The following is a 21,824-nucleotide window of genomic DNA, read 5'->3' as shown; positions in this document are numbered from 1 at the left end:
TGTGTTTGTTGGGGATCCTGAAAGGTGGTTCTGTCATCCCCTCATTCCACTTCTTTCCAGTCTAGGGTTTTTCTTCTAGTTTCAGATGGCCGAAGTGAGGAGAGGCTGGTGGTCATCATGCCAAAGAGTGTTGAATATTGTGCTTCCCAGTATCATTTTCTCCTTTCTCATCTTGCCATATTGGGTGTAGAAATGTAGGGAATAAAGTGTGCAGGCAGTCTGCAATTGATGTTGCTTATTGCAGAGCTGCTAATAAACTTACACTGGTCACTTAACTTGAAACTAGTGGTAATTACAGTCTCTTCTGTTTCTGCAGGAAAAGGAATACTTCTACTTTATGGTGTAAATATACTTTGTGATCATTTTCTCAATGATGCAGAAAAATGTGAATATTTAAGACAAGGTGTGTTACAGAAATTGTCTGCATCCTGTGAAGTCTTTCTATATATCCAGTTATCAACAAAGTAGAAAGCTCTGATTCAGTGTATTGAATGTAGAGTATTTTCAAGGTTTGTCATAGAAGAACTCATCAGAGACTTAACAGAGAAACTGTACTGGTCTGTTTATTCTAAACTGTTGTTCGCAACACTACTAATAAAAGCCATCACAAAAGTCCTACTTTCAGAAGCAGGAAACCTGATATTTAAACAGTTGCTTTAGAACTTTCATCCTCTTCTTTCTGCCTTGATAACTGCTTAATTCTAATACTTCAAGTTTTAATTCAAATAGATGAAATTTTCTTTGGTAGCATAAGTGATTAGATTTTATTTTTCAAATTTTATGTTATTATAACTCATTGTATTTCTGATTCACAGCATGATTGACTAAGTGAAATTAAATTTTGTAGTTACTGCACAGCTTCAGTTCTGACAGGATTTTTTTTTGTAAAATTGTTTCTTAAACCACCCAAGTAAAAAACTGGTTAAAAATTCAAATAGTGTAGCCCTGAAAGTGTAAAGTGCAGTGGTGTGTCTTTTATAGAAGTATCTGCAGGCCCAGACCAATCAGCGTGATTTTGTTGCTTTTACTCTGCAAATGGAGCCTCTTTCAGATTTATTGATAGCAATTTGTTTTGAGAAGTAGTTTTTAATAGGGCGAAGCCCAACTCAAAGTGAAAAGGTGAAGAAAAGTTGAGGAACACATTCGGGCTAATTTTGTGACCAGCCATTGAAATGTGTAACAGCTGATTTATGAGTATTGGTAACACTGAAATTTTACAAGTTCAGTGTGAGTAATCCAGATTTGGTGGGTTGGTTGTGTGGGTTTTTGGTTTTTTTTTTCAATTATGACATCTGTCTTGAGACTTTTTGCAGCTTCTGGCTTTAGTGAATTCTTAGTGATGTGAGCTACTGCAAAAGTACTTGCAGTGTTTCATTTTGTAGAAGTGTCTTGTGGACAGACTCGTGTTTTGATGCTGTAAATATGTCTTAGGAAAAAAGCCTGTTTCAAATGTTTTACAGGTGAATTCAGTACATAGCAATGAATTTGTCATGTAGCAGTAGGAGTTAATGCTGAGAATCTCCTTGTGTAGGAGCTGTCAAACTTCTCAGGCTAGAACAATATTGAATTCCTGTTGTGCTGGTCAGGATTCAGACTGGTGCTGTGCAGATAACTCACTGTCCATGGCAATATTCGGAGACATTGCTTCTTTGAGAAGTGTTGATCTCAAACTTCTGAGAAGAGAGCTCACTTTTTCAAACTGATTGTGTATGAAACGATAGTCCAGTACTTTTGCACTTTGTTAGCTCAGTTTCTCTCTTGTGTAAACCTCAGCTTCTAGTAGTTGCTAAACTTGGAAATACGAATAGCAGACTGTACTTGAAAATGAAGAAAAAGCTGAAGTTTATGATCCATGGATTTACAGTAGACCATCTTCAATGCTTTATAGTACATACTCAGTTTCACATTTTCTTATATCCTTTCTGGCTCATTTTGATTCCCAGAATAGGATATCACTACCAAAAACTTCTTGCATCATCATAACTGCTTTTATCAGGGCCAACACAGAAGCTGATGAATTAGGTAATCTGACAGTGTACTGTTCCCTGCAGGATTTTTCCCAGCCACAGCCTCATTTCACAAATGTTCAGTCAGAAATCATAGATCGTATGTCCTTGTAAGAAAAGCAGTTCATTGTTCTCATGGCTTTGGGTACGATCATGACACTTGTGGTAACCTCAGGATTATCTGTGAGCTGTGCAAACTCACTTGTGTTTGCAGCTTGTAGTTGTGCCTTGTTTTCAGCAGAGCCCTTGTGGAAGCTGGTATTTGTGGCATAGTAGCTTCATTCCTGAACCACCCTCCTGCCTTGGAAACTTTCTCTTTTGTAACTTTGCTCTGTAGTGAGAGCTGCTTCTACTTGCTCACTGGAGTGAGAGAACCATCAGTTCCATCAGAGTATTTACTGCTATGTGATGTGGCCTCTCAATGTGCTAGAGACTTAGAGGAAAGATTAGGAGAGACTTCCTACTTACCAAAGTCTGTCATGACAGGATGAGGGGCAATGATTTTAGTGGGTTCAGATTGGAGATAAGGAAGAAATTTTTCATGAGGGTGATGAGACACTGAAGAGTCTGCTCAGACAGGTGATGTCCCATCGTTAGCAGTGTTCCAGGTCACACTGGACAGGGCTTTGAGCAACCTGGTCTAGTGTCCCCTCAGCAGGACTTTGGGACTGGGGTGACCTTTGATGGTCTCATCCCAACCAGACCATGCTGTGACTTACTTAGTAGAGGAATTACTGGCCAAGAACCTCTTAGCTACTTGCTAAAAGGAGTATCATTGTTCCAGTTAAGTGTCCTTCTCATTATCATCCAGTTCTTACTATTTCCCAGTGTAATGTAGGTATTAAAAGTAAAATCTACTTTGTGGAGCTTTGACTTGCATATGGGATAGGGATGGGTTTCACCCATTTTGCTTCCAAAGCAATGGAATAAATAATGTCTTTATATAAATGTTTAGTTTGAAAAGACAGGTTTTAGATCCCTCATTGCAAGGACATTGAGGTGTGCTGGAGCATGTCCAGAGAAGGGCAGTGGGGATGGTGAAGGGTCTGGAACACAGTCCTCCTAAGGAGCAGCTGTGGGAGCCAGGTTTAGCCTGGAGAGAGAAGGAGGCCTTGGGGTGACCTTATTGCTCGCTTCATCTGCCTTTAAGGAGGTTGTAGCCAGGTCTGTCTCTTCTCCCAGGTTAGGAGAGGTAGAGCAAAGGGAACTGACCTCAAGTTGTGCCAGGGGAGGTTCCTGTTGGACAACAGGAAAAATTTCTTTGCTGAAAGAGTGGTTAAACGTGGGAACAGGCTACCCAGGGAAGAGGGGAGTCACCATCCCTGGAACTGTTCAGAAAATGAGTAGACTTGATGATATGGTTTAGTGGGGAAAGTGTTATTCAGTCAGAGGTTGCACTTCATGGTCCTGGAAGTCTTTTCCAACCGTAGTGATTCTGTGATGTAGACGGAAGAGAGAAAACAGTAAATGAGTAATGCTAAACACTAGTTCATTTCAGTGTTGATGGCTCATAAGGATGCAGAGTGTAATTAAAGGGAGGAAAGCAAACCAAATACTAAAGCACACAAAACAACATTAAGAGGGAATAGTGATTGATAATGATTTTTTGAATTTTTGTAACAGCCTGTGTAATTAACATGCTTGCACACAGGTTACAGATGAAATCTTTTTATGCTTGAGTCATATTTCTAGGTAGTGTCACTGTTCTGCCAAAAATGGGTTTCCTCTGTCCAGTTTTCTGTTACCTCAGAGTTATATATTGCTTTTGTATGAAAAAAACCACATCACACTCTATTGCAACATAAGAGTCTATGGGAAGAGTTTCAAACATGTATAAAACTGATCACAACTTAAGTTCAAGGTACTGGGGGAAAAAAAAAACCCAAACAAGTGAATGAATGATTTTGTTGCTCTACACTCCTTTTTTATCTGAGATGATAGTATTCTAATCGTGCTGACTTTAATGATTTACGTTCCATTTCAGTACTCTGAGCTCTTCTAGGCCATCACATGACACGTCTGGGTAACTGTTGTATGGATAAGTGGGCAGGGATATGGAATTGTCAGGAGAGCTTGTGTAACTTTACCATAAGAGATCAATTGGTCAACAGTGATAGCTTGTCAGCTTTATTTTTAGTTTCATTCTGCTCTATACCTCTTTTTTGTCCTTCACATTGCCTTCCAACCATCCAGGGGTTTATGAATCTGTTGATCTTTTACACAAGTGAATGACTGTTCATCAGAAGACAGCTTGTTAAACCATGAAGCTGTGGTTTTACTGGCATAGCCAGTCACTCAGAGCAGTGGCAGCAACATGTTGAGCACAACTTTAAATGTTGACTGCTTTAATTTTGCCGTGTTGAACTTTGTAAGTCTGTCTGAACTGACAAAATGTCTTAAGTTCTGTTGTGTCTTTCCTACTGTGTGACGCAATACAGTCCTAAAGCTGTGGGATGTATCACCTTATAAATAAAGAAAAGTTCTGTTAAGAAATAGGTATTCTGGTTTTGGAAAGTTGTGCTTAGCTATATATAATCCTAAAAATTATTTTATATGGACAGTTGCGGGAAGAATAAACCTTGGTTTTTCTCATATATCATGTTTATGCAGTGAGTGTGTGACTGAAGATGGCTGTGAGGAAAAATTGCTCTTGGCACTGTTACAACACTTTGGTTTCTTGTAATTCTGAGATCTTAAGGTCTTCCAGCTAGCCTTTATGAAGGTGTGACATTATCAAAAAATCATTTGCCTGCCTTTGCTGTAGGAGCAGACCACCGTTTTAGCTGGATTGATGTGGTTGATGTTTGCAGGATGAGTTAATTGTTTTTGCTTATTTGAATGGTTGAATAAATGCAAACTTAGTGTACAAATCTATTGTCTTTCTTTTCAGTATTGGAATTAATAGATTGTGATGATTTTTAATTCCAGCCAGTGTTATTTTCTACTGCAGGCAGGCAACTTTGAATTTAAGGTAACAGTGGTTCTAGAGCCTGCTCAAGGATTAGAGGTGGGATTACATGATTGCATCTGCAGCCAGGTCATAGGCTGGGCATGTTTACGAGGCTATAATTGATGCCTATTAAATAATAGGTATGTGTGGGATGGGATAATACAAACCACGTTTTTGCATAGTTAATCCTTTGTGTGAAGCAACTCAGTTTAAATTTTTATCTTCAAATGTCATAGTTCTGTACAAGCTGATTTACAGAAATGTTGCTCCTCAACAGCTTTTCTGCTGTGTTTGCAGTCACTATAGGAAGTACCACAATAATTACACACCTTAAGATCTACTTGAGTACTGAAATACAGAAGTGGAATTGGGATGTGATGATGCAGTAGTGGCTAAAATCATAATTTATTTGTTAAAACGACAGTAGTAACTAAAACCCTAAAGATACAAATACTCAGTCTAAGAAAGTGCTTTCTAAATATGTTGTCTGAGCTAGTTAGTCTCTTGTCTTCTCATGTGTTACTGTTGGCAGGTGGTATATGGACAGTATCTTGGCCTTTGGAAACATTTAACCAATGCGTCAGCGGAGATGTAGGGAGTGTAATCATTGCGGTGATAAAGAGCTGCTGCCAGTAATCACTTGGTCTGTCATAGTTTTCACAGGGAGTTTTTGTAGATAGTGTTAGTGTTCCTTGGACAGTGAGCAAGTGATGGGGAGTTTGAAGTGCAGTTTTGGTTCTGACCTGGTATCTGGTGGTGGCTTTGGGGCTCAGCTTTCTGGCAGTGCCACAGCATGGTCTCTTGTCTAACTCCAGTATTGACAGCACTTGGTAAAATCCCCATCCTGTTTATACAAGAACAAATTTTGCTTTTGTTACAAATATGCTTCAGGTGAAAGTGTCTTCTTTTTATGACTTTTAACAGATCAGATGACTGAGGTGTGCTGAAACGAGGGAGGTGGTGTGGTGTTCTTGGTCCTGTATCCCTTTCCCCTTTTTACCTTTCGTCTTCCTTTACGCAATGGTGTGATGTTCAGTGAGTATGCATTGTGCAGAGAAAGCTTGTTAAACTAGTAAAAAGTGTTTGGTTTGGTTTTTAAATTGTTTTAACATGTCCAGTTAGTACAGTCGACTGAGGGTGGGAAGAAAGGTGGAGAAAGCTGTTCAGTTTTATGTGAGTTGTAACCACCGAGGAGTGGTGGTGAAGGGTCTGGAGGAGCAGCTGAGGGCACGGGGCTTGCTTAGCCTGGAACAGACTGGGGGGACACCTCACTGCAGTTACAGCCTCCACATGGGGGGAAGAGCAGGGGCAGGCACTGATCTCCTCTCTGTGACCAGCGCCAGGACCCGAGGGAATGGCCTGAAGAATCAGGGGAGTTTTAGGTTGGGTATCAGGAAAAGGTTCTTCACCGTGGGAGTGACTGGTTACTCTGGAGCAGGCTCCCCAGAGAAGTGGTCTCAGCACCAAGCCTGATAGAGTTCAAGAAGTGTTTGGACAACCCTCTCAGGCATGGTGTCATTCTTGGGGCTGTCCTGTGCAGGCAAGGAGCTGGACTTTGATATTCCTTGTGGGTCACTTCTGACTCCAGTATGTTTATGATTCTGTAAGCTGTATTTTATTATTGTGTTCTGCCTCTTGATTATTTCCTCTTTCACTTCAATGCCCAGCTATTGTTGTAAAACTCTTTAAGAATTAAATTTAAATTATTAAGGCCTGTCTTTCAGGTGGCCTGTTTTCTGGAAATTCACTCAGGAATTACTTAGTTGTTCCATACATACTAATTATTTAAGTGCACATCAGTATGTAATTTATACATTTTTAGATCATATTTATTGACATAATTTCATTTTAACTGGATCTCATTCCTGGTAATTTAGGTGTCTTCATTATAATTGGTTTAGTGTCTCAAAAATGATGGTAGCAGAATAGATTTCCTTCTTTACGTGTTTGAACAGGCTTTGGGGAGGATCAAGACTGTAGTAGTAGTTCTTTTTTATTTTTTCTTCCAGAAAAGAGGCATCAGTTGATTGATGGAACTGTTGGTTGTTTTCTTAACTTGTAATTTACACAAATGGCTTGAGGAAAATATTAAATATAAAGATACTCTTTTCATTTTTTTATATATCATATATTTTTTATATATCATTTGGACATGTAAAAGGTGTGAGAAAACAAATTACTGTATTTCTTTAGGACTTGAGTCATGGTTTGCATAATCCCTGAGATTCACTGAGTGGCTCTCAGGCTGCTCTGTGTGTTAACACAGCAGGACCAATTCTGTGACAGTGTGCTGTGGTTTTGCCACTAGAACTGCCTTGTATTTAGCACTGTTAATTTATTCCATCTTCATGAGACATTTCACCTAGAGTTTGGGTACCCTCAACTGCTTCCTGCTAGCTATAGATGAAGCATCTTGTTTTCATTTTGATTTTGGGTTGGTGTTTGATGCATTGAACTTCCAGTCATTACAAGGCTGGTCATGTAAGGCACCTCAGTGTGTCCCTTAGCCTGTGAATGCTGTGGAAGAAAGTCTTTGAAGGATTGCTTTCCTGGCCTGTTGTGGCTCAGCAGGAGTCCTTGTCGAAGCATCTCAGCTGTGTAGCCTCTGCTGTAAGCCCTTGGCTCTCAGAATAATTTGTTTCTCTGCCTGCCGTGTGCTGTGGAGCAACATGGGAAGTGGGTATTGTATTCCAGCCAGTTTGTGCCTGCTTAGAGTGGAAAATGTGCAGTCAGTTGTAGTCAGGTCAAGTAGAATAAGCTGAACAAAATGCTGGACGATAGGTTGGACAAAAGGTTGGGCTTGTACATAATGACAGTAGTAAAATTTGTGGTATTGGCTGTGGGGAAGAAAAAACCCAACAAATTTCCACAGTAGCTTAGCTCTGTAATCCAAGGACTTCAGAATGATTGTGCTTTTGTTCATGCTTCTCAACAATTATTTTGGGTTTCTTATTGACTTTGTGAGGCTATTTGTATAGTTTTAAAGGCTGGAAGCTTCAACTCCTCAAAATAAAAATGGAACTTTGTTACTCATTGTGTTTAGAAGTCTGGTAAAATTCATAGTTGGCCAGTAACTGCCAGTTACTTTGTTATACTTCTACTCACCACACATATTTGGGAAATGTCAGAAAACAAAAAATTAACCTCTGGTTTTTTAAAACTGTAATAGAAAAGCATTGAATGTATTGATGATGGATCTTCAGTCCACATGTTACATTTACACAGTCACCCATGTTATATTTAAACTTTTATTTGAAGAGAGGAGTGATGCTAAGGCTCCTGCCCATGCAATTGAAAGTCTTACAGTTATTAACTTCAGTTTCAAATGCCATCATTTGTTATTCCACAGAGGTTTTAACTGCAATTTATTCTGGTAGGGTACTCCTTCATTACTGCATTTCAGCCTTTGCCTCCTGGGATAAAGAGAGTTGTCTAGAAACACACAGAGCTTGATTGGTGTCAGGTTTTCTTTGAGTATTCTTGTGATGCTCTGCCTTTCAGAGTATGATGTTTGTTCATAATTTAAAAAAAATTAGTTTATAAAAGATCCCCTATTGTGAGTGTGGGAATAGGAATTTTCTGGTGGAAGTGGAGGAAGTTCCATTTCCTTTAAAAAAAAGCACTGCAGTGGACAGAAATTAATTATGACATACAATATAAGTTTATTGCAGTATTTAAGTCGCAGCAAGATAATTCACATATCTCACTGTTCTTTGGACTCGTCTCATTTATCTTGAAAGAGTGTGTGATGTGACAGGTGTCACACTGGGTACTGGAATATGTGAGATGGGACAGAGAGGATCCTTTCTGTTGAACTAACAAATGAAAAGCTGACTGGAATACCTGTGCCATGTGCCACCCACAGTTACACTGAGGTCAGGATAACCATGATTTAAACTTGGGACGTTGGGTAGCTAATATATTATTGAACACCAGCTCTGCTGATATCTGATTTTCATTTCCTTTTTGAACACAGCAGTGCATTCTCTGCAGTGCAGAATTCCACTGAACAGCACTGTTCGAAAGGCTTTTGAAGCTTAGCAGTGATAGACGTGTAACAGGGGCTGTGTCATGCACCACCTCATGCAAAGTTTTTGTGTATCTTCACTTAGACATCAATTGCCTTTGGTTACTGCTGTGATCATGAGCCACAAGCTCAGAAAGTGTTTGTTGGCTCAGACTGTAGTTGCCTTCCAGTACTCCTTGGGTATTGAAGTTTAGATAGAATCTTTGTTGTTGAATTTTGAAATGGAAAGAGGTTTTGGGTTTGGTTTGGTTTTAGTCACTCATCATGTTAGTTTGAATGTAACAGGTACTTTACAAAAATCTTACCTAGATGATTATCTAATCCTGGAAAGAGCTCTTTAAATTCTGTTTAATTCTCATTCAGTTTCACAAAAATTGCTTCTGACTTCTTGGATTTGTAGTGATATAAAGACGAAAGAGTTTTAACCCTATTAATAGAGGAGTATTTTTTGGATAATTATTCTATTTAGTTTTCCAGCCTATTATTTCTAGCATGTTGTAAATAAGACATCTATACTTGGTGATAACTTCAGACTTTTCTGCAGACTGTTCAGAATTACATTGGGAGTAAATATGTAACAGTTCTGTTTTATGCAGGTCACACTAATTAAAGTTACACATGGTGCCACAGTGGGGCTGAGTAAAGGCCTGAACTAGCACATTCCAGTGCAATGCTATATATATAGACATACCTGTGTTATGTTAAGTGTTTTAATATTACCATTTGAGACATGGTTATCCCCACTCTTACATTTAAGCCGTTGTCTCTCTTGGTAGTTAAAATGCATTACGGTAGTTTTTCTACACAAGCAATTTGGGAAGGATGAAAAGTTGTGATGGCTTAAAAGGTTGTGTTTTCTTTCTTCCAGAAAATGCCAGAAGCCTCAGAAGACCACAATCACTGGAAGGCCTGTTGACTTCCATTCTCTGGTAATCTGGAACATCATCCATCTGGCATGGCGCAGGGCAGCCAGCAGCTTGACGTGCAAGTACTCCATGATCTCCGGCAGCGTTTCCCTGAGATACCTGAAGGAGTGGTGTCTCAGTGCATGCTTCAGGTATGGTGAGGAGTCTGTGTGGTTTATTTTGGCATGAACTGTGAGTTTAGTGTGAAAACCCTTTTTAGTAGTACATGTGGAGCGCAGATTTTTATTCTCCTGGTTTTATTTTAAAAGCTTGAAAGACTCCACTACCTGCATTTCTGTGTTGTCTTTTAGGTACAAAGATTTCGTCATTCTTCACTTAGGTTTGTGGAGGTTATTTTACACTGATGTTTTTTCATTGTCTGTGTGACCTGTGACTGTATGCATATGGGTAATAAAGAAAGTGGCCAATGGGATGTTAAGTGATGATGGCTACATAAGTAACATACATATACTGGAGGAGGTGTTAGTAAACAGGCACTCATCCTTCCAAGAAAGGGAGCTGAACTTAGCTTGCAATCTGACAGTTTTCCCTCTTCATGGTATTTTTTTCCCATGGTTCTCCAGAGGTTTAGTTATCCTTCTCTCTTTCTAGGTCAGGTGGTGATTCTTCTCCCTGCACTCCCTTTCCATTTCATCTTTCTGCCTTCATCTAAAATCCGAAATTGGAAGTGATAATAAGTTACCACATGTAATAAGTAGTGGTCATCTGGGAATACCTTCAGTTAATGGGAAGATTGAGGAATGGAGTAGAAACATGCAAAATCTGGTTTGGCTTTGTGTGGCCATGGCTGAGGTTGGAAAGCTGTACTTGCATCCTGCCTGTCCCTGGCAGATTAGTAGGTTTACTTAGAATAGGGGTTGTAATTTTTGCATTTTGTCTTTTAAACCATATAAATAAAAATTAATTGCTTTCAGTCAAATGTAAAGCAGGGGAAGTCCTTCAATTTAAAGCTTTACTTATTGTGACAGTCATATCTGCTGTACTGTTAAATAAATGGTCCTTTTGATGGACTGTGTTTGTCATTGACATTTTTAAACTGATAAAATTAAAGAACCCCTAATGCTGCAGAGGCATATGGTGTTCTGTATCTATATTATGGCATTCTGGATAGCTAGTTAACTTTGTACAGCAAATACTTGTTATGTTTTTAAGTATAGATTTTGTTTCCAAACCCACTTTATATTTAAAGATGTGTGAGCTGGTTTCCAATAACCATTTGCAATAAATGCTCTAGATTTAAATCAGTTTGAAGTTTTAGACCTGTCAAAAACTAAAGGTCCTTTGAAATGACAAATAGATTCCATACCCTGATAAAATCAAATCAGAGCTTATCCTACATACATTTTCTTTACCTGCACACTGGCCAAGTGACCTAAGGAAGCTGAAGGCTCTGTTCATTAAGTTCTGTTTAGATGGCAAGTGGCTGATGGTAGTGGCTCACTTTTTTGAGACTGCTGTCTTGGCATTGTGGTGCTGGTTGTTGTTGCAAGGTCTGGCTTCCACATATTCTGGTCTTAAATTTTTAGTGATACATCTGGATATTCCCACTGACCACTGATGTCTAGAACAAGAACTCAGCAGGAAGGTAGGTTGTCAGGGAGAAGTATCTGTAGAGTGAGAGCTGTTCCTATTTAAGTGCTGGACTCTTCTGTCATGTTTAGTAGTATCTCTTCATGTGAGAAGATACAGAATATGTAAGTTCATCTGATAGTGAAATTATATGAAATTTTGGGAAAATCATCTTCACTCTGGTATTAAGACTGACTAGGTATCAGTCCATGAGAAAAGAAATGTAACATGACTTTTCAGCCAGTGGCTGTTGAACATTGTATTGCAAGGCAATGTGTGTATATATGTAATATATGCATACAAATTTATATAGTGATAGTGTTTAAAATAGAAGTGCAGCCATTAATAATGTATATTCCTTAGAATGGTAATTTCAGCACACTGAGGAAGGCAGGGGTGTATGTGCACATATAAATATGTACGCACTTGCTGTGGAAGGAGGTGCTCTCTGTCACAGAAGGTACCAGTCTTGGGTCATGTTTAACAAAGTTAGGGTGCTGAGGGCCAGATTTACTTGAACTTAAAGTGGAATTTGTTTTCTTTAGCTGCTATTTAAATTAGAATCTGAACCACAGCTGATGGAGGCTTTTACATGATAAACTGGGGAGAAAAAGAAGTCCACCATCTGGAATGCTTTTTAGTGATTTTACTCATTTGGAAAAGCTATCATTTGTGTTGTTCTTTTAACAGACTACATTAAGCTAAAATGAGTGGAGAGGGCAAGAAGGGAAAAGGGATTCCCCCTTATATTTCTTATTTGATTCATAATTTATTTTCTTTATAGTTTCAACTGCCAGCACCACAGAACAAATCAAACATTTAAAAGGGTTATTTGGTTTCTCACTGATATATGAATAAACCTTTTTTTTAGCCTTAAGCTTGAAATTCTTAAAGACAGTTTAAATTTGGTTGGAATTGTAATGTTCTTTATGGAATCCCCAGTACTTCTTCAAGCAATACTTTGACTTCATTGTTAAGGTATTAAATACTGTTCTGCCAATAAAAGCTGGTTTAAAATGTTGGATTTTTAAACTTTGGAGTGAAGAGAAGTAGTCAGGTAAACAGTAAACTGAAAGTGACAACAGTAAATACTCGGATGAACACTGAAATGTTACCTGCATTTTTGTTTTGCTTTTCCAGTGTTTGTAATTTTGATCTGGTTTAATTTGATGTGTGTTGTTACTAGAAGTAATTAATTGTACAGATTTGCTCCTTGAAGAACACGCAGAGAGTTGTAACCATTGCTCTCCTAAAACTGGACTTGTTTTGTTTTTTTTTTTTTTAATATGTCATAGTGTAACTAGTGTTACCAGAGCATTTGCCAGATGCAATGTGAGCTATGTATTACTGACAAAAATGTATCAAGTATCACCTTTATTTCACAATACCTATGTATGAAACATTACCCCTAGTCGTGTCCTGGCTCAGCCTGGTTGTGTCCTCAGCTGGATGTTGAACACGGAGTGGTGGCTCTTTCCTGTGCTCTGTGACAGTAATAGGTGTCTGTTCTTGCTCCTAGAACAACAACAACCTTGATGCCTGTTGTCGAGCCCTTGCACAGGAGAGCAGCAAGTATCTGTATATGGAGTACCACAGCCCTGATGACAGCAGAATGAATAGAAATAGCCTTTTGCACATTAATCTGGGTATTCATCCTCATACCAGCTATCATGCGGGGGATGGAGCTCAACTGAATGGTGGTCGTACACTGGTACACAGCTCAAGCGATGGACACATTGACCCGCAGCGCACGGCAGGTAAACAGCTGATTTGCTTAGTTCAAGAACCACATTCTGCTCCCGCCGTTGTGGCAGCTTCTCCTAGTTACAATCCATTTTTCATGAATGACCAGAATAGAAATGCAGCTACTCCTCCTCCACAGCCACCTCCACAGCCATCTTCCATACAACCAGGAATGAACACGTCTGCTATGCAAGGCCCTCCCACGTATATGCACATACCTCGGTACAGTACAAATCCCATTACTGTTACAGTATCACAAAACCTCCCCTCTGGACAGAGCGTACCCAGAGCTCTACAAATTCTTCCACAGATTCCAAGCAATCTTTATGGGACTCCTGGCTCTATTTATATTAGGCAAACATCTCAAAGTTCTTCAGGACGACAGACTCCTCAGAATACGCAGTGGCATTCATCGCCACAGGGCCCAGTTCCACATTATACTCCTCGTCCTTTACCTGTATATCCACATCAACAGAACTACCAACCTTCTCAGTATTCTCCCAAACAACCCCAGATCCCTCAGTCGGCTTTTCGATCACCACCGGCATCCCAGTGTCCCTCTCCCTTTGGCTCTCCTCAGCACCAGGTTCAACCTCCACAGCTGAGTCACCAGAGTTCACATGTTTTCATGCCTCCTAGTCCTTCCACTGTCCCACCCCATGCGTATCAGCAGGCATCCCAGACTTATCAAAAGCAAGGTGGTCACTCTGTATCTTACCTTCCTCCTTTTGCTGGACCTAGTTTATCCAAAGGTTCCATGAATAAAATAGAAATTACAGTTGAGCCACCTCAAAGACCTGGGACTGCAATGAACAGAAGCCCTTCACCAATAAGTAATCAACCTTCTCAACGAAACCAGCACCCGCTGTATACAGCCACTACTCCTCCTTCAAGCTCTCCATCCAGAGGTATGTCGGGACAACCCAAACCTCCATTTAGTGTTAATCCAGTATATATTACCTACACTCAACCAACTGGACCTGCAGGTGCACCAACACAGTCTCCTCGGGTAATGGTATCTCAGCCAAACCCAACCATTTTTAAAATCACAGTAGGTCGAGCACCGACTGAGAATCTTTTAAATTTAGTGGACCAAGAAGAGCGTTCTGCAGCACCAGAACCTATTCAGCCTATTTCTGTAATCCCAGGATCTGGAGGAGAAAAAGGAAGCCATAAGTATCAGAGAAGTTCTAGTTCTGGATCCGACGACTATGCTTACACTCAAGGTAAATGTTTCACCCTGCAAATTGTGGTGGTGTAAAATGCATTTTCAGCTGTATTTTGCTACTTAGTGAGAATTTTTGAACCTCTACAGAGAAATATAGAAACTATGTCAAAACTGACTGTTTTTTCTGATTTTTTTTTTTTAATATTGCCAATTTTCAGTTTAATACATAAAGAATTTGTAGAATTTTTAAGGGTCTTAATGTTACTGTGCTTTTGATGTTAGGGGACTTCCTTAAAACACTGCCGTTATCAACGATAAGTAGTTTGTTCATATACCATGTGTCAGTTTTGTCAGTTCTGCGTTGAGGATGGGTCATAAATTTAAATATGGATTTTTATAATATTCTGCATTTGTTTTGTATTCAAGTGTTCTAGAACACCTGAAGCACTGTCTTTTGCATTTGAGTTAGAATGAAGAATGTTAAGTGAAAAAGAAGAGAGAGAGAAATAAGAATGCAGCTAGAAAACTTTGTCAATACAAATATTTTTTAAGGTAATAAAATAATTATTTTGAAGAACTTATATCAAGAGTTCACTTCTTCCACTTAGAGTTTTCAAAGAGGAAGAAGAGATTGGCAGACAAATTTTAGGATGTGTGTTCTGCTGCATTGGGATAAAACATGGTTTTAATGCCATATATAAATGAAGAATTCAGTAATTCTTACTTCACTTACTGCCTTTTGAGCTCTTCTAACTCATCAACAAAGCTGTTTCATACCTCGTAGACCCAATTCTTTAGTAAAAATGAATGCCAGTAGGTCTTGTGCTTTGTTTGGTTACTATTACAGCTTCAGTAAAGGTTGTCATTTATGTGAGAAGTATGCAAGTAGCTTCACATAGCTGTGAAAAACATGTTCTGAAATGTAAAACCTGGTTTTGCCTTTATGCCTTCCACTGGATTTGTGTCTCTGAAAAGCAAACCAAATAAAACTAATTAGTATATGCTTTTTGGAATGTTTGCTTTTGTGGCAATACCTGCCAGAGTTTTTTTATTGCTGCACTCTGAACTCTTGATAGAAATAAATCCTAGAAGAATAAACATTTTATTCTTTACTACCACAAAGTAGTCATAGAAAAGAATATATTTAACAGCTTAATTTAGGGAACAAGCTTATTTAATTTTCGCTGCAATGTGAGCCACTGTAAAATGTATTACCAGAAATTCATTCTGGTGTCTGTACTTTGACTGCTTCTTTGTAATATGAGTCATATTTGATGAGTTGTACTAGAGTATAATGTGAAGTTCTGAAATGTAGTCACACCATGTTAAGTTGAAGGAATCACACAGAGACAGGGTTTGGTAACAATAGTGGAAAATCATTCAGTCTGGTATCTGTACTTTTTTTTCTTAATTCTGCTTGCATGACTTATGCTACTTGAAAAAGTAGAGAACAGTTCTGTTCAATAATTCTGGTGCCTGTAGTGTAAAAACACCTGATGTTATTCTTGGCTAGACTTTTTGGTGTTTATTCTTTGGCCATGAATTGCTGAATCCATACAAAATCCAAATTACAATGCTACATTTTTGTGCAGAGTGCTGATATCTGCTTCTAACAGGCTGGGCAGTTCATCTGCTTTTGCAGTAAGTTGTGATGTTGTTACTTATTTTTTTAATTCTTTTTAGCTTATATGTTAATATTCTTGGATATTATGTGTGGTTCCTTTGTCATTGTTGGATGGGGTGAGGAAAAGGGCAAGTTCTGGTTGGGGCTTTTCATGAGGTAGCATTTTGCAGGTTCTGCAGCATCCTTACTTGGAACAGTTTGCTGGAACATTGTTGTATGAGCAGCCTGTTTGTCTGAGTACGCACATCAAATGTCTTACTTTTCTCTGTCCTAGCAGACTTCAATCAGGTAGAACCAGCCTGATCAGAAAGGATTAAGCATCACACTGACGTGGCCAGCTTTGCATCTTGATGAAATACTGAGAAATGGTCTTCTTTAGGAAACTCAATATTATCTTCTAGCTAGTAAAAACTCTTTTATTTGGTTCTCTGGAAGCCCAACATCAGCTTGTGACTGAGAGTCATAAATTTCAGTACGATGATGAAAATAAGGGAGTGACTTAACAGCAGAGAGAGGTTGCAGAAATCTGTCATAAAATGAGTCTGAAGCACCTGAGCTGACTCAACTTGTTATTTTCTGGATTCTCTAGTTAATTTTGTTGAAGCTCTATAGTTTTATGTCAGAACCCTGGAGAACTTACAGTATTGAGATTACAATATTCCGTGAAAAGCTAAGACTACTTAAAAATTATACCACAGTTTGTAATAGCAGTGAAAAAAACCAGTTTGGGTCTGACATTTGGCAAATGTCTCAAGGCTGGTGTGTCAGCTGCTGTTAAGCAGCACCTATGAAGTGTATGTTACCTTCTGATCTTACCTCTGGTATTTTTTTTTTTTATCAGTAGACTATTAGTATAACTAGGTTGCTGTTTCGTCCTGAGAAGCTGTCTCCTTGTACAGGTGCCTTTGTATTTTTGAGAGGAGAAACCAAATGCAAAAAAAGAAGCTTTGACCAAAATGGTAATAACAACTTCAAGTTACTGTATAAAACGTGTTTTTATTCTGGAAGAACTTTGTTCTAAGTTGTAGTTCATTTGGCATGAAAGCATCTTCACACTGATATTTGGCTGCATGTCTACGATCACCTTTTTTTTTCCAGAAAGGTCACTCATGAATCTTATGCATAAGTTAAGAATTCAGTGTTCCAGGTTTTTATGTGCTAGTAACTATTTCTTCTGTGTAAAACATCAGCCTTGCTGTTACATCAACGAGCAAGGATGGAGAGATTAGCAAAGGAACTGAAGCTTGAGAAAGAAGAACTGGAACGCCTGAAGACTGAAGTCAATGGTATGGAGCATGATCTGATGCAGAGGCGGCTTCGAAGAGTCAGCTGTACAACTGCAATTCCAACAGTAAGCAATTTGTTAGTATTTTAATTCAACATACACATTTATTTTTTGTGTACTGTTCAAAAAGTACCTCTGAGTATAAAATATTCAGTCTTTGGAGACACTTTATTTTAAGTACTTGACTCGTCATAAGCTAATTCTTGTAGTTTATGAAATGGATATGTGTCCAGTTTTCTTACCGTTCCCAACTAAACTACAGAAAGTTGTATGCATGTGCTTTTGTGGACCATAGAACTGAATATGCTTGCTTTTCCTAACAACCAATAAAAGTATGTCCAAGTCTGTTCAATAAGCTTTAATTACATAGAGCCTGGTGTTCATGTAGGAAGGTTTAACTTTTGTTTTTAAAAAGCTGTTTTATTGTTTGAATAGTTGCTTCTCATAGACAGTGCTTCTCATTTGGTATGTGCAGGATGTGCCAAATAACTTTTCAGTGGCAGTGTTGCCTGAAATAGTTGGAACTCTCGTATTTTCCTTGTTCATTCTCCTTATCTGTGTGACTTCCACCTGTAAGTGACTCTAGCCCAAACATGTGTGTGGCTCTGATAAGGGAATTTATCTGGCTGAAAAATAGCTTCCACTGTGTGGAGTTGTTAAGCAAATCATCTCAGGCGTACTGGCTGTACTGACATAAACAATGCACACAGGTGTAGGCTGGAAGGCACAGAAGGGCTGTTGGCTGCTTAGCTACTATGTCTGTTCTATGTCTCACCTGTTTCAGGGCAGCATTTGGCAAAGATGTACCTGGGAGAAGTACAGAGGCAGTGAGTGTGCCAGGGTGAGTTTAGGAAAGCCAGAGACCAACTGGAGCTGAATCTGGCACAGGATTTCAAAGACCTAAAGAAAGGCTTCTGTTACTGCCTAGGTGACAGCAAGAAGACCAGTGAAGATGTGGGCTCAGCAAGTTGGGGGATATGGTTGTACGTAGAATACTGAATGAGCTTCTTGGTTCAGTCTTTACAGTCCTTCAGGAGTCCCGGGTCCCAGAGACTCTGGGAAAAGTGTGAAACAAGGAAGATACACCCTTAGTGGAAGAGAATCAGGTCAGGGAATGCTTAGGCAAAGCAGGCATACATGAGCTCATAATCCTGGATGCGATGCACCCATGAGTGCTGAGGGAGCTGACAGGTGTCATTGCAAGGCCACTCCAGATAATCTTTGGTTGATTGATGGTGTTTGGGAAAGTTCCCAAAGTCTAGAGGAGAGCAAATATCACTGCTTTCTTTAAGAAGGGGAGGAGTCAGGGAACTACAGGCTGGTCAGGCTCACCTTGATCCTTGGGAAAGTGATTGAGCAGCTAATGCTGCTGACCATTTCCAGGCACGTGAAGGACAAGAATGTAGTCAGCAGCAGTCACATAGATTCACCAAGGGGAAGCCAAGCTTGACCAATTTGGTAAACTTCTAGGATGCAAAGTCTCCTGGTAACCTAGACAGTGGTTATTGTCTGTCAAGATTTTGGCAAGACTTTCAGCATTGTCTCCTGTAAGATCTTCATGGAGAAGCTGGTGAAGTGTGGGCTGGATGAGCACTTAGGTTTATTGAAAAGTGGACCAACAGCCAGGCCAAGAGTGTGGCAGTTAGTCACACAAAGTCTGGTTGGAGGCTTGGCAGAGGAGCTGGACCAAATGACCTTCAGAGGTTCCTTGTGACCTTGAATAATCTGTGATTTGTTACTGTGATACTGGAATGTATCCTCGGATAAAATGTGTTAGTGATTAATGCTGCTAGCATTAACAAAGCTTTGCATTCCAGTAACTTAGGGCTTCTTAATGATATGCAAATGTATGCACTTAAATAACTGATTATGCTGTTAAGAATAATTACAATCTTTCATCATTGAATGATTTAAATATACTGGGCTAGAAGGTTTGGCTTCTTGGAGCTCCTTGGGTTGATGCAAATGAATAAACTTGTGACCTCATTCAGTTATAATCAAGTAATCGTCAATGTGAGGTGCAGTTTGTATTCTATTTTTTTATTATCTTGATGCAAACTCAGGTAGCAAGTCATCCATTTATACAGAATTTATTAATGTGTGGTTTTATAAACTTCAGCTCAGCTGTGTCATCTTACTAAGGAATTTTAATATTAACTAACTTGTCTGTTTTCCTCCTTATGTGCCAATAAAAGAATGGTTTTTGAGGGCAGATGAGTTAAGGTAGTGGGCATCTTTCAGTGCCTTATGTATACTCAGTTTTTAATAAAACTGTTAACAAAGATATGGCAATGTTACTTCTATTTCAAATAAGATGTTGACTTTCCCACAATTACTATTTTGGGATGTTTCTTTCTAGCCTGAAGAAATGACAAGATTGAGAAGCCTCAACAGACAACTCCAGATAAATGTTGACTGTACACTGAAAGAAGTTGATCTCCTTCAATCTAGAGGTATTGAATTGATACTTTTTGAAAAACATCATTTGGATATGGTCACAAATGTTAATCTACTGGAGGTTAGGACCAATCTGCAGAAGGTTCTGGACAAGTTGGATCAATGGGACAGGATTAATTTTATGAGATTCAATGAGGCCAAGTGCCAGGTCCTGCCCTTTTGTCACAGCAATCCCAGGCAGAGCTGCAGGCTGGGGGAAGAGTGGCTGGAAAGTTGCCCAGAGGAAAAGGAGCTGGGGGTGCTGGTCAACAGCAGCTGAACATGAGCCAGATGTGCCCAGGGGGCCAGGAAGGCCAATGGCACCTGGCCTAGATCAGCAATAGTGTGGCAGCAGGACCAGGGAGGGATTCTCCCCCTGTGCTGGGCACTGGTGAGGCCGCACCTCAAATCCTGTGTCCTGTTTTGGGCCTCTCACTACAAGAAAGGTGCTGAGGGGCTGAGCAAGTCCAGAGAAGGGGAATGGAACTGGGCGGGGGTCTGGAGCACAGGTCTGATGAGGAGCATCTGAGAGAGCTGGAGGTGTTTGGCCTGGAGAAAAGGAGGCTCAGGGGGACCTGATTGCTCTTTTCAATAATGTGAAAGGAGGCTGTGGCGAGGTGAAGTCTCTTCTCCCAGGTAGCAAGTGGCAGATGAGAGGAAACAGCCTCAAGCTGCACCAGGGCAGGTTTAGATTGGATTATTAGGGAAAGTGTCTTCAGGGCAAGAGTTGTCAAGCAATGGAACTGGCTGCCTGGGGAAGTGGTGGAGTTGCCATCCCTGGAGGTATTTAAAGAACCTGTAGATGCAGCAGCTGGGGACATGGGTTAGTGATTGACTTGGCAGTGCTGGGGTAGTGGTTGGACTTCAATGATCTTTGACATCTTTTCCAACCTAAATGATCCTATGGTTCTAATATGACATGTACTTAAATGTGAATATTTGGATTTTTTAGAGTTCAATTTACGTTAGCAATGACAACTTATCTCTAAAAGGTGGGTGTTTTTTCAGTTGCAACCTAATAAACTTGTCTTGCTAATACTTCTGTTGGCCAAGTTAAATTCCATTAGCAAGAAAATGGTGACATAAAGTAACTTTGTCAGGAGCATATTAAAAAAATTACTCCTTTGTGAAGATCCTTCACTTAAATTTTTTGCTTTTTGCTGACAAAGGCTGTGGCCTAGTAATAGAGAACTGAACAATGGGTTGCAACCAAGAGGCTGGCAAACAGAAATTTACTAGGGTTTTCAAAAGTCTTTTTTGCAACAGAAACTTGTCTTAAATAGAATCAAAAAGATTAGGATATACTCAGTCCTTTTTTATCAAGGAAGTATCCTGTAGGAAGACATACATTTTACATGTTTTCACAGCAATACAAAATGTTGAGCTGGAGTTAATTTTTCAATATGGGATTGCCCTGCTAAAAATTACTATGATTGACGGAAAACTAAGAATATGTGACAAGACTTGTGAAAAAGCTAAGATATAATGTCATAATAAAAAGATGTATAAAATAAGAAGCCTTTGGATGTTCATATCACTGGCATAGACATTTAAATAACCTTCAAGTTACACTTCCTTTTCTTTCCTGACAGGAAACTTTGATCCGAAAGCCACGTGTAACTTCTATGATAACATAGAGCCTGGTCCTGTTGTGCCACCAAAGCCATATAAAAAAGGTAGGTCAACAAACAGGCATCATCACCAAATCTGCATTTAGGGAGGTTTTTTCTTTTTTTAAACAAACCGTATGGTGACAGGAAGCAGCTCTGCTTATTTAACTTTTCTCTCTGTCATTCAAACCAGAATATTTTTCTGTAAGTGCAGTAATCCTGGCTACAACTTGTTTTCCTCAGGCAGATTGTTGCAAATGCACGTTCTGTTAATACCACCTTGATTATGAGTAGTTGTTCCCTATTAGAAAAAAGAGCTGAAATAGCCAATGTGGGATACTATGTTCTTATATGGAAAAAACAGCGATCTTTTCCCTGAAAATGTTATATGTGATAAGATTTATAATATTGTGTCTCCTCTTGCTGTTACTAGCATGTACTGCACTTCTTAGTGGAAAAGAAGTAGCTCTACTGAATCAG

General features: G+C 39.3%; 1 protein-coding gene across 4 annotated transcripts in view; it reads left to right on the top strand.

Annotated features, from left to right (window-relative positions):
• Positions 1-21,824, top strand: part of TAB3 (TGF-beta activated kinase 1 (MAP3K7) binding protein 3) — a 43,334-nt gene that overhangs the window by 15,171 nt on the left and 6,339 nt on the right. Inside the window, exons 2-7 of one of the 4 annotated variants that reach the window (XM_066176977.1) lie at positions 9,852-10,040; positions 12,998-14,129; positions 14,370-14,447; positions 17,204-17,364; positions 19,658-19,751; positions 21,327-21,410. In XM_066176977.1, coding sequence (XP_066033074.1) covers positions 9,939-10,040; positions 12,998-14,129; positions 14,370-14,447; positions 17,204-17,364; positions 19,658-19,751; positions 21,327-21,410 — 1,651 coding nt within the window. In that variant the 5' untranslated portion in view covers positions 9,852-9,938. Of the gene's footprint in view, positions 1-9,851; positions 10,041-12,997; positions 14,448-17,203; positions 17,376-19,657; positions 19,752-21,326; positions 21,411-21,824 lie in introns of those variants that run through there. The other 3 variants (XM_066176976.1, XM_066176975.1, XM_066176978.1) reach the window with 3 other exon arrangements.

This window comes from Chamaea fasciata, unplaced genomic scaffold (genome assembly GCF_029207755.1).
Source record: "Chamaea fasciata isolate MVZ Bird 193981 ecotype frontalis unplaced genomic scaffold, bChaFas1.0.hap1 SCAF_2, whole genome shotgun sequence".
NCBI lineage: Eukaryota > Metazoa > Chordata > Aves > Passeriformes > Sylviidae > Chamaea > Chamaea fasciata.
The sequence above is the reverse complement of the archived record's forward strand: the minus strand, read 5'-3'. Positions and strand labels throughout refer to the sequence as shown.